The 17,054-nt window shown below is 65.5% G+C and overlaps 1 protein-coding gene across 2 annotated transcripts in view; it reads left to right on the top strand.

Annotated features, from left to right (window-relative positions):
• The first annotated feature begins 244 nt into the window (after positions 1-244).
• Positions 245-17,054, top strand: part of DNM2 (dynamin 2) — a 19,230-nt gene continuing 2,420 nt past the window's right edge. The window contains exons 1-19 of one of the 2 annotated variants that reach the window (XM_026048606.1): positions 245-476; positions 3,970-4,043; positions 5,628-5,777; positions 5,921-6,124; positions 6,399-6,497; positions 6,704-6,864; positions 7,010-7,152; positions 7,328-7,463; positions 7,544-7,611; positions 9,654-9,792; positions 10,281-10,367; positions 10,481-10,551; positions 11,776-11,827; positions 12,446-12,457; positions 14,058-14,171; positions 15,624-15,733; positions 16,046-16,157; positions 16,485-16,649; positions 16,729-17,047. In XM_026048606.1, the coding sequence (XP_025904391.1) occupies positions 316-476; positions 3,970-4,043; positions 5,628-5,777; positions 5,921-6,124; positions 6,399-6,497; positions 6,704-6,864; positions 7,010-7,152; positions 7,328-7,463; positions 7,544-7,611; positions 9,654-9,792; positions 10,281-10,367; positions 10,481-10,551; positions 11,776-11,827; positions 12,446-12,457; positions 14,058-14,171; positions 15,624-15,733; positions 16,046-16,157; positions 16,485-16,649; positions 16,729-17,047 (2,377 nt within the window). In that variant the 5' untranslated portion in view covers positions 245-315. Of the gene's footprint in view, positions 477-3,969; positions 4,044-5,627; positions 5,778-5,920; positions 6,125-6,398; positions 6,498-6,703; positions 6,865-7,009; positions 7,153-7,327; positions 7,464-7,543; positions 7,612-8,122; positions 8,262-9,653; positions 9,793-10,280; positions 10,368-10,480; positions 10,552-11,775; positions 11,828-12,445; positions 12,458-14,057; positions 14,172-15,623; positions 15,734-16,045; positions 16,158-16,484; positions 16,650-16,728; positions 17,048-17,054 lie in introns of both variants that reach the window. The other variant, XM_026048605.1, reaches the window with a different exon arrangement.

Below are 17,054 nucleotides of genomic sequence, written 5' to 3'. Positions count from 1 at the left end.
GCGGGACGGAGCGACGTAGGAGGCGGCCAATGAGACTGGAGAGGATGGGCGTGGCGGCGCGGTCCCGCCCTCCGCCTTGAGTGACAGCGAGTTGACCCACTCGGCTCGCCCACTCGCTCTGACTGACAGGGCGCGCAGCCAATGGCGGCGCGCGCCGAGGGCCGCGGGGCGGGCGCGGCGGAGCGGCGCCGCGGGGGGTGTCGCCAGTGCCGGATGAGGAGACGCGGAGGGGAAGTTTGGCCGCCGCCGGGGACCGTGTGAGGAGGAAGAGGAGGCGGCGCCGCCGCGAGCGCGGCCCTCGCTGCCCCCGCCGCCATGGGGAACCGCGGCATGGAGGAGCTCATCCCGCTCGTGAACAAGCTGCAGGACGCGTTCAGCTCCATCGGGCAGAGCTGCCACCTCGACCTGCCGCAGATCGCCGTGGTGGGCGGGCAGAGCGCGGGCAAGAGCTCCGTGCTCGAGAACTTCGTGGGCCGGTGAGTCCCGCCGCGACGCGCCGGGGAGGGGCGGCCAAGCCGTTACGCCAGCGGCGTAAGCCGCCCCGCTCCCGCCGTACGCCAGCTGCGTAGCCGCCCCGCCGCGAGCCGGGCCGCCCGCCCGCCGCTGGCGTAAGCGCGCTTTGTGAATAGCGCCCGCGGAGGGGGCAGCCGCTACGCAAACTGCGTCCGCCCGCGCTGCCGGCGCTGCGCACTCTGCGTAAGGCGCCGCCCGGGGGAGCGCTTACGCCAACGGCGCAGGCGGGAGCCCGGGCCGTGCGCGGCGCGCGCGGCGCTGGCGTAGGGCGGCTCTGTGAATAGGGCCGCGGCTCCCGGCGCCGTGAAGGGGAAAGCGCCGGGTTCCCCTTCCCGGCGCTTCCCTGCGGCGCTGGCGGCTGTGCGGAGCCGGGATCCCGCTCGGGTGATCCCAGGGGCGACCCCCTTCCGCGTCCCCGGGGCCTCGTCCGGAGCCCCTGCGGCTTTCCAGCCGCATCCCGGCACCTGTCGGGATCGCACGTGGAGCGCCCGCCCTGRTGTCGGGAATAGCGGGAGCTTCCCGGGCACCCGCCTTTCCCAAAGCCCCTTTGGCCTTGCGGTTGTGCCGGGGCCCTCTCGGAAGCGCTGCCCGAGGTGTCTCCGCCGTGCTGCTCTTCCCAGGTCAAATTCCAGCTCGTTTAGCCGTTTTCCTAGGCGGAAGCTCCGGACGCGGAGCCGGTGTGACGCCGCTTGCCTTTTCTCCYGTGCTCGCAGGGTTTGGATCCATAATGTGGATCTGCAGCCCTCGAGGAGGCCCTGTCCATGCSGGAGGCGCCGGACGGTCCCAATCCGCCGGGATAGGCCCATCCCGGGCCTTGGGCCGGCTCCCTCTGCAGAGGGGTCAGAAGGGTTGAGTTTTCACCCCTCACCTTGGCGGCCCCTAATTACGGAGCTGCYGGAAAACCGGCCTGCTAATTAAGCATCCCTGTTCCGGGGCGTTGAAGTCTTCGTCAGGAGGATTTAATGAGGGTTTAGCCGCGCTCCGACGGCCGCTCCCAGCGGGATCTGTGCGGGAGGCTCTCTGAGGTGCTTGCGCCAAGTAGCTTTTTCCGTCAGGTGGATTTTTTTGCCTGTATTTGGGGTTTTTCCCCCTCTATCTCTGCAGTGAGGTAACCAGGTAATCCCATGTGCGCTAAATTCCGCCCTGGCGTCGAGTCCGACGCTTCCCGCGCTCTCCAACAGCATCTCGGTCATCACCGCGTGCCAGGAAAACCCATGTTAGCGCCTCGCTTTTCCCATTGATTTCCACGCTTTCCGTTGGAGGGTGGAATAACGCGGGATACGGACTCGAGCCGCGGCGCCGAGCGGGATGAACCGCCCCRAAAGGGAGCGTGCCGAGGGCAGGAGCGAGCGCTTATCTCGGCGCRCAGGCCTGGGGCTGGCGCTCGATACGGCGCCGCCAATATCCATCGGTGTCCCGGTGCCTCAGCAGGGGCCGACGTGCCCTTCCCGCTGGGAAAAGAGCCGCGCTCGGCCGCTGCGGTGTCCGGAGAAGAAGCCGGTGGCGGCTCTGAGTCGTGTGTGGAATTACTAGGTGTATTTAGTATTATATTCGTATTATTTATTATACCAAACATGATGGAAATGGGAAAAGCTCCCTGTGGAGAGCCTGGAAGACGCGTCCTCCTGTCACGACAGTTGCAGCAATGGAAAGGGAATGGGAATGGGAAAGCCTGTTGGATACCGTGTGCTCCAAAGCGACCTATTCCACTCTTTTTTACTGGAGAAAAGGCCCAAAGGGAACCTAAAACCCTGCGTGGAAGCGACGCTGAAACGCGCTCAAAGCGGGTGCCGTCCTTGTGCCGGCGCAAACGCGCTCGCCGCTCCGGGATGCGTCTCTCCGGTGGGATGACAACGGCGTCTTTGTGGCCGCTGTCCCTGCAGCGGCACCGGCCTCAATGGCGCATTATGAACGGCGGCCGTCTCGGGGCCTCCGGAGCCTCCGGATGCGGGAGAAACGCGGCCGAAGCCCGGGGTGCCGCCGGGAGCCGCGGGGAACGGTGCCAAGGAGGCAAAACGGAGCGTCGGGATGCGGATCTGCAACAACCGAGCCTCTTCGAGGGGAAAATCCCTGGAGAGCGGCGAGCGCGACCCCTTCCCGTGACRTTCCCGGCTCCCCGAGGGAACGGGCCGCGCTCGGAGCCGGGATCCCGGAGGCGGCTCTGCCCTGCGAGTCGCAGCCTTGACTCCGCGTCCGAGAGGATTTTACAGCCGCAGCAGCCGTAGGGTTTAATTGCTGGGCGTTGCTCYGGTAGCAGCAGGCAGAGCTGCTTGGAATTGCAGCCAGAAACGAGGAAAGAGGGAAAACGGAGAGCGCCCGTCGCTGCCTTTCGGGAGAGCTCCCGCTCCGGCGTCCTGGGGATGCTTCTTCCATGCGCCAGCCCCAAATCCCGGTGCCCGCAGCGGGGCCGTGCGGCGCAGCCCGTCGGAGGCTCCGCGCGCCGCTGACGTCGGAGGCGGCCGAGGTGCCGGGAAGCGCTGACCCTTCCTTCTCGGGAAGGGCCGTCCGCCCCTTCGCTCCGTCTSGGCAAACAGGAGCGGCTTTGCCGGCGCCGGGCGCAAACACGGAGCGCGATAGAGGGGCCGTGAGTAATGGGATGGATGGGGCAGATCCCGCGGCGCCGATACCCCGCGGCGTCCCCTCCTCGCCGCTGGCGTCACTCCTGCCCCGCCGGTTGGGAAATCCCTATTGTGCCGATTGGGAAACCGCTATCGCGACGTGCCGCGTCTTCCCTCCCGTGGAGAGGGGGTTATCAGCCGGCAAGGAGCAGGGGAGGGGAAAGGCAGAGCCCAAGGCTCTTGGGAATGCTGGAATAACGTGGCCACGGTGGGAGTTATCCCTGCTCTTTGCAGCCCCGTGGAGCGACGTGCACACGGGCTCCGCGTCCGGGCCCTGTTTGCCCTCATCCGAGTCCCTGKTTTGGTGACACCCTCCCGGAATGTCCGGGATGCCGGCGCCTTTGACGACTTTCCCCTTGTTTGCTTAAAAGGGCAGGAGCGGCCGCAACGCTCCCGGTGCGTCACGAGGCCGCTGGAGCCGCGGCGTTCCCGGCGTTCCCAGCGCCGTGCGYGGCCCCGGCCTTCCCCGCTCCGGATAAGGCCTCTCTGGATAAGATGTTTTCTCGGCTCCAGAGCCTCAAGGAGAAAGCGGAGGAGAGAGCAGAGCCGGGGCCGTCCGTGSGCCTGGATAACAGCCCCGTGCTCCGATCCCCCCGCAGGAGCAGCGCTCAGGGGCTGTGCCCTGTCYGCTTGTCACCATCCCAGAGAGCGGYATTCCCGTCAGGCCGCGGTGTCCGGGCAGGAATCGCCTCCGCTCCGGTGGCGGATACAGAGGAGGATCCAGTTTACCCGGCACCGGCACGYGGTGGCGGCGTCTCCTCCCGCCTGCAGCTCCGGGATGGGCGCGCGATTCCCTGCATGTTTAATCCCGCCACTGATCCCGTGTCTTCTCTTGCAGGGACTTCCTCCCCCGAGGCTCGGGAATCGTCACGCGGCGGCCGCTCATCCTGCAGCTCATCTTCTCCAAGACAGGTAGGGTCCGGAGATCCGGCGCGGCGCCGCTCCGAGGCCCGCTGCTGAGGTGGGAGAGGCTGGTGGCGCGCTCGGCTGGCGCCGGCCCCGCCGGCGGATGCTCCCAGGCACCAGAGGCTCCTGCGGATCTCACTGAGCCAATATCCAACATTTAAGTTATYGGTCCTGGCACTTGGGAGCGTTCCCAGAGCCGGGGCCGCACTCCGGACAAGCCAACATGCCTTCCTCCCCGCAAAGTGCATCGATGTTTAAAAAACCCTTAAATTAGCCATTCCATGGCCCCRTATCAGCACAATGGGCACCCCATGGAGCTGCAGGAAGTTGGGAGAAGAGCCGGAGCCGCAGGGAGAGACGAGCCGGAGGTGGGAGAAGAACCTCACACGTTCAGGGCCTCTCTTCTGTTCCCAATCCCTGGAAACTCTCCCCAAGCCGCAATTCCGCTGGGAAATGGCTCTTCACCCTGGTCACCCACCTGGGCGCCCCTGAGAAGCACCGAGTTCCTGAGAACGGACCACAAGGCGCCTTCCCAACAAGCGGAGCGTCGGGAAGCTGCTGGTCGGAGGGGCCGCTGCCTTTGTCCGTAGGGGATGGTTGGAATTTGCTCGCGCCATCCTCTTCCTYGGAGCTGCCTTCCTGGATTAATCCTTGCTCTGCCAGCCGGAGCTGCAGCCGCTCGCTCTTTGCGCCCCGTTTTGCGCCCGTTAAAGGAGTTTTGGTTTCTGGTGCACAAGGATTGTGCAACGGCCGCGTCRCCCGCCAAGGACGAGGAGTCGGAGGCGCTCGGACCGGTAGGAGCGGAAAGGTGACATTGACTTTCCCCCTTGTCCCACCCTGCATCCGGGGTGCCGAGGGAAGGAAGCAGGAAGTGCCACCCGTGCGGAACGTCCTTTCCCAGCGGCCGGCAGCAGCTGCAGATTCCTTAAAATCCTTCCCAAGGGGCGGATTCAGGGCTGTTCCCAACAGCCAGGGAGCGTCTGTCCGGACGAGGGCCCTGCCTCGTGTCCCGCGTGGCTCCGTGGAGTTTTCCAAGTCCTTGCAAAGCTTCTCTTGAATTAGCGGCTCACGAGACCCTTTTGGAAGAATCTCCCATGGAAATTCCTCCCCTGTYGGCCTGGGAATCCTGGCGGTTCCGAGGTCCTTCCCTTCCTGCTCATTTCCCATCCACGGGCCTGAAGATCCAGCGCTCCGGTTCGGGCACATTGCGACTCCGGGCAGYGGGATCGAAGATGAGACGCGAAGTCCTGGGATCTCTTGTGGTGTTTGGAGCTGAAGCCCTCCCCTCGGCTCTGGGACAGGATCTTCCCTGATCTGGGATCTTCCCCTGGATCAGGGACCGGGGCCCTGCTTGGCAGCGGAGCGGCCTTTCCCTTGGCGTCGGAGAGATTCCAAGATTCAAAGYGATCGGGGGACGCTGAGGGGACACYGGTGCRCGGGTGACAACAGACACGGTCACTCTGCCCCTCRGCAATGCCAACCGTGTAGAATGGTCAAATCTTGGCGTGTGTCTCGCTGGGCTGGGCTTGAGGTGGGAACCAAATTCCCTCTCCTTTTTTTTTTATGTACATATGGGCTCCTTTTTTCCAGAATACGCCGAATTCTTGCACTGCAAATCCAAAAAGTTCACGGATTTCGATGAGGTGCGGCAGGAGATCGAGGCGGAGACGGACAGAGTCACCGGCACCAACAAGGGCATCTCCCCGGTCCCCATCAACCTCCGCGTCTACTCGCCGCACGGTGAGGCAGCCGCTGCTCTCGGCACCCTTGGGTGCAAACGGGCCCTTGTCCCCGTCCTGTGCCAGCGTGGGGACGCGGCGGCGAACGGCGCTGCGCCCTGGAGCCCCCTTTGCCCCCCGCCCCAACGCTCTGTCCCTTTGCAGTGCTGAACCTGACGCTCATCGACCTGCCGGGCATCACCAAGGTGCCGGTGGGYGACCAGCCGCAGGACATCGAGTACCAGATCAAGGACATGATCATGCAGTTCATCAGCAGGGAGAGCAGCCTCATCCTGGCCGTGACGCCCGCCAACATGGACCTGGCCAACTCGGACGCCCTCAAGATGGCCAAAGAAGTTGATCCTCAAGGTAAGGCTGCGTCCTGCCCGGCGGTGGCGCGGTGCCTCGCAGGTTGGGTGGCCCAGGTCTCGGAGAGAGCCACAAAAGTCTTAGCTGCTGGTGCAGGGGAGCCCCCATTTGGGAGCCCCAATTTGGGAGCCCATTTGGGGAGCTCCCCTCTCTCCTCTCGCTGAGAGTCCTCCGGTGGTTGCGGAGGCGTCCGCAGCTCCGGGCCAGTTGCCCCGGGCCCCTTTCCGTCGCGTTCCACGAAATAAAGTGGATTGTTGCTTCGTGGCCGCCCCAGGTTTGCGGACCATCGGAGTGATCACCAAGCTGGATCTCATGGATGAAGGCACCGATGCCCGGGATGTGCTGGAGAACAAGCTGCTTCCTTTGCGGAGAGGTGAGCGGAGCAGCGGGCGGCTTCGTGTTGCCCCGTTCCCTGCTCCRCACTGAGGGGGTGGCGAGTCGCAGGGCAATTCCCGCGTAGTCCGTTATCCATGACCGAGATCTGCCGGGACCCCCTCTTGCCGAAGCCGCTGCCCTCGTTTCGGAGGAGTGGAGGCGCCCGGCAGGGCCCGCAGCCAGAGCCGCCGCGTCCCCTCGCAGGCTACATCGGCGTCGTGAACCGGAGCCAGAAGGACATCGACGGCAAGAAGGACATCCGCGCGGCGCTGGCGGCCGAGCGCAAGTTCTTCCTCTCGCACCCGGCCTACAGGCACATGGCCGACCGCATGGGCACCCCGCACCTGCAGAAGGTCCTCAACCAGGTAGGCCGGGCCGCGGGCACGGAGCTCTGCGCCCGCTTGGGCCCAATTCCAGCTTCTTGGATGCGCATGGAGCTCCAGAAGCCGCCTGGCGCCCCGGGCAGCTCCGGCGCGTGCCGCCACGCTCCCTTTCCCGCTTCTTCCGCAGCAACTGACCAACCACATTCGGGAGACGCTGCCCTCGCTGCGCAGCAAGCTCCAGAGCCAGCTGCTCTCCCTGGAGAAGGAGGTCGAGGAATACAAGAACTTCCGTCCCGATGACCCCACGCGGAAAACCAAAGCCTTGTTACAGTAGGTCGCTCCCTGCTTCCAGCCAGGGGCCTCCCCTGGCAAAGGAGGTGCAAAATCCACCCCCATCTTCACGAAGGGCTCGTTTATTTTTGCCCAGAAATGCCCAATTCTGCTCCAGCGCCTCCCGCAGAGGGAATTTGGAGGGTCTCTGTTTAATCCTGCTGCTTGTCCCCAGGATGGTGCAGCAGTTCGGCGTGGACTTTGAGAAGCGGATCGAGGGCTCGGGAGACCAGGTGGACACGCTCGAGCTCTCCGGGGGTGCCAGGATCAATCGCATCTTCCACGAGAGGTTTCCCTTCGAGCTCGTGAAGGTGAAGGCGGCGCGGCGGCGCGGCGGGAGCCTCCGCCGTGCCCGCYGCGCAGCCTCACCTCGCCTCTCTCCCCTCCGTAGATGGAGTTCGACGAGAAGGATTTGAGGCGGGAAATAAGCTATGCAATTAAAAACATCCACGGGGTGAGGCAAGTGTCGGAGCGGCGCGGCCCCTAGGATAGAGCGCGGTCCGTGCGGCGTGTCCCGTGGGAATAGTCCGGCCGGGCGGGGGGCGAGACGTGTCCCTGTCACCACAGGGTGGCCGGCACTTGCCGGGCCCGGAGGAGCCGCCTTCCGTGCGAGTCCTTCCTCGGCGTGCCGGCTGCCTCCACAGGGAAAGGGAAATCCGGCGTTTCCTCTCCTCGCCTGCATGCTCTCCCCAAGGAGCCGTTGGAGCCGCTCCCTGGGAATCCCTTCTCCCTAAACACCCCTGGAAAAGCTGCTTCCCGGTGGCGCCGGGCAGGGGCTCTGCCCTTCGTCGCGCAGGGAGCAGCGGGATGTGCCCGCGGCTCCGGGAAGGGCAACGGGAGCCATCCCGGCCCGCGGCCGCCCGGCCGGGGAGGGAGTCGCGCTCCAGGGGGGGCTCCGGCGGCCCCCCGAGCTCATCACCCCTTTTGTTCTTCTCTCGCCATGTCCCGGCCCGCGTGCGGACTCCTCTAGGACGGGGCTCTTCACCCCGGACTTGGCGTTCGAGGCCATTGTGAAAAAGCAGGTGGTGAAGCTGAAAGAGCCCTGTCTGAAGTGTGTCGACCTCGTTATTCAGGAGCTAATCAATACCGTTAGGCAGTGTACCAGTAAGGTATTGATGTGGCTGCGGGCCCTGCAGCGGCTCTGGCCTGCCCGCCCTGCCTGGTTTCCCCTCCAAAAAGAGAAGGGAACCAAATTTGGGAGCCCCCCCGTCACCCCCAAAGCAAACCGGGGCTGCGTGGGCTTTGGGTGATGCGTCTCCTGACGCGGAGCGGAGCCCCGAGGACGGCTCCGCGGTCCCGGGCTCCCCRAGGCCTCACCGGCGGATGGATCCGGGAGCCCCGCTCCCGTCCCCGGGTTCGGGGAAGCATCCGGAGAGCCGATCCGTATCCCGGGGCCTCCGCCCCGGCGGCGCGCGGGAGCCAGGCAGSCGGGCAGGCCGCCCCCGCGGCCCCGCTCCTCTCCCCGCGATTTAAACTGCCGCTCCGCCGCACTCCGCCTCCGAGCGGGAAAGGGAGCCCGGGAGCCGCCGTTCCAATCCCCYGGCTCCGCGCTTAACGAGCGGCTCGTTAACGAGCGCCTCCCCGCCGCGTCGCCGCTCTCGGCAGAGCCCCTGGCCCGCGGCGGCATCCAGAGCCGCTTTGGGTGCCGCTTTCCGTAACCGCGGAAGCGAAAGCACCGCGCCGGGCGGAAAAGAGGGCGGGAGGAAGGGCTCCCCTTCCTCCTCGCGCCGCTTTTGGGGCCGGAGGGAGCAGATTGCGGCCGCAGGCGGGGAGCGGAGGCCGCGCGGAGAGCTGCGCGGAGCGGAGCAGTTTAAAGGCGGGCGCCGCGGGGCTCTGCTCCCTGTGCTCTGGTGTGCGCTGTGTAACGTGGGGTAGCCGCCGCTGGCTGCCGAAATTCCTTCGGTCCCGACAAGCGGGATTCCCGCTCGGCCACAGGGTGATGAGAAGAGCGGAGCGGAGGCCGGAGCTCTGGCTTCGGAGCCGAGCTAGGGCGATGTTTTGGGTTAACACGTGTTGTTTTGAGCAACCTGGGGGTTTTACCCCTCTGGGCAGCCAAACGGTGCCAGCCTGGCCCTTAGAGGAGCCTCRGAGAGCTGGAAGGAGGCCGTTTATCCCAAAGGCCCGTGGAAATTCCCAGCTGGCTGCTGCCGGATCTCAATAGTCCGAGCCAGAGAGCACCGTGGAGGCTTCCAGGGCAACCTTGGATGCTGAGGAGCATCCTGGGCACTGCCACCAGTGCAGATCCAGCCCCAGCCCGGCGGGTGGGACACCTCCAGAGCCCCATCCGAGCATTCCCTTGGATCCAAAGGGCCTGTGAGCTGCTCCGAGGGGCCGAAGGAATTTCCCAGGCAGGCGCTGTAGCGTTTTCCTGTGCATGTCACTAACCGCGATGTTCCATTTCCACCAAAAAAAATCTCATTTTCTTCTCTTTCTGTCTCCGTTGCTTTGCCCCCGCTCCGCGCTCCCCGCGGCGCCCGGCTCTCGCGCTCCGCATGGTGCAGGACGGGGCTCTTCACGCCCGACATGGCCTTTGAGGCCATAGTGAAAAAACAGATTGCAAAGCTCAGAGAGCCCAGCCTGAAGTGCGTTGAGCTGGTGCTCTCCGAGCTGGCCACGGTCATTAAAAAGTGTGCCGAGAAGGTAATGGCTCTTAATTGCTCCCCCTTCCTCTAATCCCARCATCTGGAATGTATTCGCTCCCAGGACCCAGCCGACCAAAGTGAGTTTCCCGGCGAGGCCGCTGGTCCCGGGGGGAGGCCGCGTGCTTCCCGGCCTCCCGCTGCAAGTGGCGCCCGGGAGCGCCCGGCGCCGACTCGGCTCCGCGGCACGGGTCCTGCGCGCACATATTGCCCAGCGGCGCCGGGAGACGCTCCGGCGCAGAGACCCCCCTCCTCCGCCTCGCTTAGCCGCCGCTCCCGCTCTGGAAAACGCTCCCGGCTCTGCTCGCCCGCGGGCGTGAGGAGGAGGCCGGCTCCGGCGGGACGCGCGCTCCCCGCTGCCGTGGGCTCCGCGGCTTCCCGAGCTCCGGCTGCGTCCCCGGGCCCCGCCGGCCCCCGCGGCGGCGCGCGCTCCCGGCGCCCGCGCTCCCCTCAGCAGCCGTTTTCCCGGCCTTTTCCCTCTCTTTTCAGCTCGGTTCCTACCCCAGGTTACGGGAGGAGACGGAGAGGATCGTGACCACTCACATCAGGGAGCGGGAGGGCAAGACGAAGGACCAGGTGAGCGCCTTCATCCCGACCCTTCACCCTCCTCCACAGATCCCGGCTCGTGATCCCGAAGCTCCCTCTTGCAGCAGCGCCCGGCGCTTCCTAACGCCCCACTCTCTTCCCAGATCCTGCTGCTCATCGACATCGAGCTCTCCTACATCAACACCAACCACGAGGACTTCATCGGCTTTGCCAAGTACGTAGCTGGCCCGCGGGGTGGGGGTTTTGGCCGCTTCTTTCACAAACGAAGCCCCTGGTCCCRGCCCCAGTTTGCGGAGGACACGTGGGGGACGTTCAGTGACACTTTTGGGGTCACCAATGTGACGACCGGTGGAAGAGGCTCCGCCGCTTTGCTTGCCCCAGGGCTCGCAGCGCCCGCCACAGCCGCACCGCTTCCTTCTCTTCAAATTCTCTCTGCCTCTGTGAATTCACTTACTCTTCCCCTGTTTTCTTTTCCTCCCCTCTTTTTCTTCTCTTTGTTTCTTTGTGTTTCATTTTTGGTTTCTCTCTGCTTTTCACGTTCGTTCGCAGTTCCTTCCTCTCCTCCTAATCTCTCCTGTTTTTCCTTTGAACCGTCTCTTCCCTCTTTCCTCCGGACTCCTCCGAAACTCTCCCACTCCCCAGCTGTTACACTGAGCAGCACTTGACGACAGGGTGGGTACCTGCCAGAACTGTACGTACCGAGTGGCCGAGCTCCGAGCGCGGCGCCGGAGCCTCTCGCCTCCCGGGATAGGGGCAGCAGCTGCCGGGAACCCCGGCATTCCCTGCTCGGCATCCCCAGCCCGGGATGGGGTTAGAGAGCAGCAGGGCAGACCAAGAGCTGCCAAGGCGCTCAGGTGGCCCCTCGGGCACATCCCGGGCTTGGAGGGCTGGAAAACGCCCCGTTTTTTTGCCTCATCGCCTGCTTCTCCCCGGGGCGTCCCGGCACAAGCCTGACTCTTTTCCCGGATTTTGTTCCCGCTGCCGCCTAACGGTCGTGTCCCGCACCTCGCCCCTTGGCTTGCTCAGGAGAGACAGGTAGCTTCTCCCTGGGGTGCAGGTCGGCTCTTCTGCACGCCGGGGGGCCGAGGCGCTTTCTGGGGGCTCCTCGCGCTGGTGGCAGGGCCGCTCGCCTGGCTGGGTGCACGGGTCCGCTCCCGCGCTCTTCCGAGCGGGAACCGCCGCGGAGCTGCTTGGTTTGCCCTCCTGCGAGGCGGAATCGTGGCCGCGGGCCCGGGAGCCTGAGCGCGCTCGGAGCAGGGGCTCTAAGGAAGAACACGAAGGTGCCCGGGGTGCAGGGCCCCATCGCGGGCCCGCGGCGCGCTCTCCTGCGGGGAGAGGAGCGGGGAATGTGGAGGCGCTTCCCGGCGGCCGCGGCTCTTCCTCGGCGCGGGCCGTGCCGGCGCCGCGCTCAGCGCCGCGCGCTCCGCTCTCGTTGCAGCGCCCAGCAGCGGAACACGCAGACCAACAAGAAAAGGGCCATTCCCAACCAGGTAGGGTGCCGCCGGGCCCGGGCCGCTCCGAACGCCCCATCCAGGGGGGTGCGCAGAGCCCCCGGGATTTGCCGGGGCAGGGAACGCCGAGCTCCCACTTTGGCCATTTGGAGCGTTTTGCTCCGGAGCAACTCGCCTAAAACGGGGGGGATTGGGACAGCCGGGTGATGCCCGTGAAGCCGGCGCATCCGCGTGGGAGGCAGCGTAATTCCGTGCTCCCGCAATCCCTCCTAGTCCGCAATAACAGAAGCTTTCCGGGGAAGGGGCAGCGGGAGCAGGGAGCGAGGGCCGCTGCTCTGTGCCCTCCTGCTCCGAGAGGGAATCGCTGTCGGATGGCGCGTGCCGTGGGAAGCGCCCCTCGCATGGTGTTAGGCCCTGCAGGACGTCCTGCACGCCTTGCCTCGTGCTCGCAAAGATTATAATGAAATATTAACACTGGAAAATTTTAATTAATAGCATGTAACTGTTTTTCTTTTGCTGTTTTCTGCTTTGTTTTTCCCCCTACTGTTTTTTGTGCTTCCTGCTCTCCCCTCCCTCCCATCACCTCCTTCCTTGTCCCTCTTCCGTGTCCTCGTCCTGCTTTTTTCCCTCCTCCCCCTGTTAATTTTGCGCCTAAAGGGTGAGATCCTGGTAAGTACCCACCTAGCGCGATAGTGCTGGTCGCCCCCGGGCAGCGAGGGAGCGGCCGTGCCGAGCGGAGCGGCCGCGGGAGGCAGCGCTCTCTCCCGACGGGAACGTTTTCCCTCCAGCAACGCGCTCTGGAGGAGGTGGGGTGGGTGGAAGGGCCCCGATCCCGCCRCTCCGGCCTGGGAGTTGGCCTCTGTAGCCCAAGGAGATGGAAGTGTCCGATAGGGAAGCGGCCTCGCGCAGCCGGACGGTCCAGGSATTGCCCAGACTTGGATCCTGGCCCCATATCCTCATCCGTCCCCGGGCACGGAAGCGAGGGTCCCGTTTCTGGGACGGTAATTCGGCTCCGGCGAGAGGGCGGATGGGAGCCGGATGGGAGCTCACGGGGCTCCCTCGGCTGCAATTCGGTCTCCGCTCTCAGRAACGAGGTTTAAATGACCCAATTTTTACCAAACCGGAGGAGCAGGAGGGAGCCGGCGCCTGCCGAGCTCTTCCCAGGGAGGTTCCTGCGCTCTGCTCCCTTCCACCCCGGGGCTTTGGGCCCCTCTTCCCCATTCCCGGCTCTTCCGAGTGCTCAGACGCTTCCATCCTCCTTGGGCACGGCGTGGACGTTCCCGGGAGCCCCGCGCACGGCTGCTCGTCCATCGCTGCCCGGGGGAGCGCGGTTGTGCCGGGCGAGGGGCAGCGCAGGAGACCTGGCACTTAGGGAGCTGCTTCCCGCTGGGAGCCGGCGCGAAGCCGGAGGCGCCTCGGAGCGCTCCGGATCGCCCTGGAGCCCCCGGGATGACTCCGGCTCTGGAGGCTTCCCTTTCCCTCCATTGCCCTTCAGCTAAAGAAATCAAATCCTGGCTTTTCCTTCCTGAATTCCGCAGTTCCCTCTATGCTGCAACCCGGAGAGCGCGAAGCAGGAGGCAGAAGCTTTAAATTGATATATTTATTGATGAGGATGAGGATTATTCGATTGGCARCGCAATCCCAGGGCTCCTTCCTTCCCCTCGCTGGGAAGGCTGCAGGGATCTGAGCCTTAGCACTAGCTGCTGCGCTCCGAACGGCGGGAATTGCGGCTTCTCCGGGAGCCGCATCCAAGCTGGGAATYGCAGGGGCTCCTTCCCCCTGCGGGACTCGGAGGTGGCTCCGGAGAAGCCCTCACGGAGCTGGGAAGCGGCCGGGATCCGCCTCCTGGCCGGGAGGGCTGACCCTTTCCCTGCGCTTCCCGCTTGGGATTCAGCGGCGCGTGCTCACGACTAACYGGAGCGGCGGCACTAACACCCGGCGCTGGGAAGCACCGCGTCGCTCTCGCTCCGGGCTTTGCGGTGCGGGCTGCTCGGAGCCGCCCGGGGCGCTCCCGGGACGGGATCCGCACTAGCCGTGGCGGCAAAGCCGGGCGCCGAGGGCCACGTCCCGCTGGGAGCAGGGGGGTTCCTCTGGGAATGGCTTTCCCGGCTCCTTTCCGGCCTTGGCCGCGGCTCGGAAGCAGCCGGGAGGAGCGTCCCGCGTCCCGGCTGCGTCCGAGGGCGCCCGCTTGGCGCGTTCCCGCGGGCGATCCCGCCGGAGCGGCCCGTAACGCGCGGCCCCCCGCGCCCCCCGGCTCCCGTCCCTGCAGGTGATCCGCAGGGGCTGGCTCACCATCAACAACATCAGCATCATGAAGGGCGGCTCCAAGGAATACTGGTTCGTGCTCACGGCCGAGTCCCTCTCCTGGTACAAGGATGAGGAGGTAGGTGTGTGTGTGGGGGGGCTCGGGCGGGAAAACCCTTGGATACTCTGGGAAAAGGGAGCGTTGTTCCTAACGCCCAGGCTCGGACTGGAAAAAAAAGTGATTTCTTTTTTGAATTGAGATACTTCAATTGAGGGATAACCCCCCAAATTGTGCCGGGGCCGGAGCATCCGTGTGTCCTGTGCACCGGAGCAGGGGCCGAGCTCCGAGCCGCCTGCAGATTCCCTGGCTCCGGATGCTCCCCGCAGCCAGGATTGTGTAAACACAGATAAAGCAGGAGATTCCGGGGGGRAAACGGGATCCGGCTGCCCGGGTGGCCGCAGTGGGACCCCCGCCCCCTCCTGCCTCTTTTGGGGAGGATTATTTTGGATTTGGGGGTGCAGGATTAGGGCGGGATCTGCCGCCTGCCCTGGATCCTTTGGCATCCCCACCCCGAGGGTCTCCAGCTCCGGCTTTCCCGGAGCAGCCGCGGGATGTGGCCAGCAGGGAGAGGCTCCGGGAAGCGCAGGACCCGCCGCCGGCGTCTCGGCCGCCAGCCTCGGGATCCGTTTTTCCCGTTTTTTTCCCAGTCTTTCCGTCCCACAAACCTGCAGCCCACGCGGCCCTGTTGCCCGTGGCCGCAGAGCTGAGCYGCTCTCCGCTGCAGCTCCCATCCCGCCGCTTCTCCCAAGCCGGCTCCGGAGGGAGGCTCCGCGTGGATTCAGGGGCCGCTGTGGCCCCTTTCCCTCCAGGGGGGCCTTGCTAGGCTCGGCCTAAGGAGAAGCAGCCGCTGCCGAATGGAGCTCCGGGCGGGCAGCCGCGTTCCCGGCTGCTTCCCACCCGCTTTGGGGGCAGCGATCCCGCTTTTCCCCCCACCCTGGGAATAAGGGGCGATGCCRAGTGGAGCGAGGGGGCTATTCCCGAGCCCCCCCCTTACCTGAGGCCGCCGGGTCGGAGGCGCCGCTCTGCCGGAGCGGGATAACCAATGTGCAGACTACTGTACAACGCGGCAGGCTCCTGAACAGGTAGTCTGAACACTGGGAAGCCCGGCCCGGATTCTCCTGCCGGCGCCACCGAGGGGGGGCCGCCGCTTCCCGGGATTCCGCGGCGGGAGAGGAGCCGCCGGGCGCGAGGAAACCGCTTTGTCCCTTCTGACGTGGCAGCGCCGGCAGCCGCCGCCAGGCTGGAAAAGGGAGGGAAAAAAAAAAGGGGGGAAAAAAAAAAAAGGAGCGTGTGGGTTTTTCAGGAAGTGGTGAGGAGGAGTGCGGGGCGGCCCCGCCGCAGCGGCGCACGTCACTTTTTGGGAGCGCGCGCCGCGGACAAAGCGGAGCCGTAACCGCTTCCAGATGTGGCGGGAGGCAGGGAAGCGGCCCCGCTGCCGGCCCCCGCGATCCCGGCTCCCTTTTCCCGGCGGAGCCCTGGGCGAAGGTCGCCCGCCCTGCCCCTGGCTTCCCTCCGTGCCCTCTCTTGCAGGAGAAGGAGAAGAAATACATGTTGCCTCTGGATAACTTGAAAATCCGGGATGTGGAGAAGGGATTCATGTCCAATAAGCACGTCTTTGCCATCTTCAACACGGAGCAGCGGTGAGAGGCCGGGGCTCCGCGCCGGGCAGCTCCCAAATCCCTGCTAGGGCCCAGGATACGCTCCGGGCTGGACCGGGACGCGCTCCGGGATGGGTGTTTCTGTCCCGGCCTCCGTTGGTGGCCTGTGTCTGGCTGCGAGATCCCATGGATGAGGATCCCATGGACAGCTCCCAGTTTACACCGCGTTCTGTGGGATTTGGGGCTTCCTCTGGCTCACGCTCCGGCCTGGAGCCCCTCTGGGGTGGCCCATGGAGCCTCCGGCTTCCCCATACGCTCCATCCTTATCCGTGTCCCTTGTCCCCCCTCTCCCAGGAACGTGTACAAGGATCTCCGTCAGATCGAGCTGGCCTGCGACTCCCAGGAGGACGTGGACAGCTGGAAAGCCTCCTTCCTCCGAGCGGGAGTTTACCCGGAGAAAGACCAAGTAACCGTCTCCCCAGCCCCGGGAGCCGGCCGCGGACCGGGATCTTCCCTGCATCCCGGCCGGAGAAGCCRCCAGCCTTAAAAGCACAGAGCTCTCGGCCCCAATTCCCAATGTTTTTTTTGTCCCCGGGGGTTGCAGTAAGATCTGGGAATGCCTGGGGCCCTGTGGTGGCTTTCCATGCCCGAGTCTAGGTCAGGCTTCCTGGAAAACACTCGGCTATCWAAGAATATAAGGGATTTATAAGGGCATCTCCTTAGCTTTCCCAGCGTCAGCCGGCGCGCTCCGGCTCCGGGCCGGAGTAACTTGTGCCCCGCTCTCCCCGCGCAGACGGAGAACGAGGACGGCGCCCAGGAGAACACCTTCTCCATGGACCCGCAGCTGGAGCGCCAGGTGGAGACCATCCGCAACCTCGTCGACTCCTACGTGGGCATCATCAACAAGTCCATCCGGGACCTCATGCCAAAGACCATCATGCACCTCATGATCAACAACGTGAGTGGGCGCGCGCGGGGCGGCCGCGGCGGCAGCGGCGCCGCAAAGCCTGAGCTTTTCCCGGCGCCGCTTCCCGCAGACCAAGGATTTCATCCACTCGGAGCTGCTGGCCTACCTGTACTCGTCGGGCGACCAGGGCAGCCTCATGGAGGAGTCGGCGGAGCAGGCGCAGCGGCGCGACGAGCTGCTGCGCATGTACCACGCGCTCAAGGAGGCGCTGCTCATCATCGGCGACATCAGCACGAGCACCGTGTCCACGCCGGTGCCGCCGCCCGTCGACGACACGTGGCTGCAGCCCGGCGCCGGGCACAGGTGGGAGCCGCCGGCGGAGCGGAGCCGGCGCGGGGATTGGGGGGAGGCTCCGCGCGGAGCGGCGGCGCTCCCAGGGGGTGGGGTGGGGTGGGG

Source organism: Nothoprocta perdicaria, unplaced genomic scaffold (genome assembly GCF_003342845.1).
Source record: "Nothoprocta perdicaria isolate Ctin4 unplaced genomic scaffold, notPer1 scaffold_558, whole genome shotgun sequence".
Lineage (NCBI taxonomy): Eukaryota > Metazoa > Chordata > Aves > Tinamiformes > Tinamidae > Nothoprocta > Nothoprocta perdicaria.
Note: the sequence above shows the minus strand (reverse complement) of the source record. Positions and strands in the feature narration are given on the sequence as shown.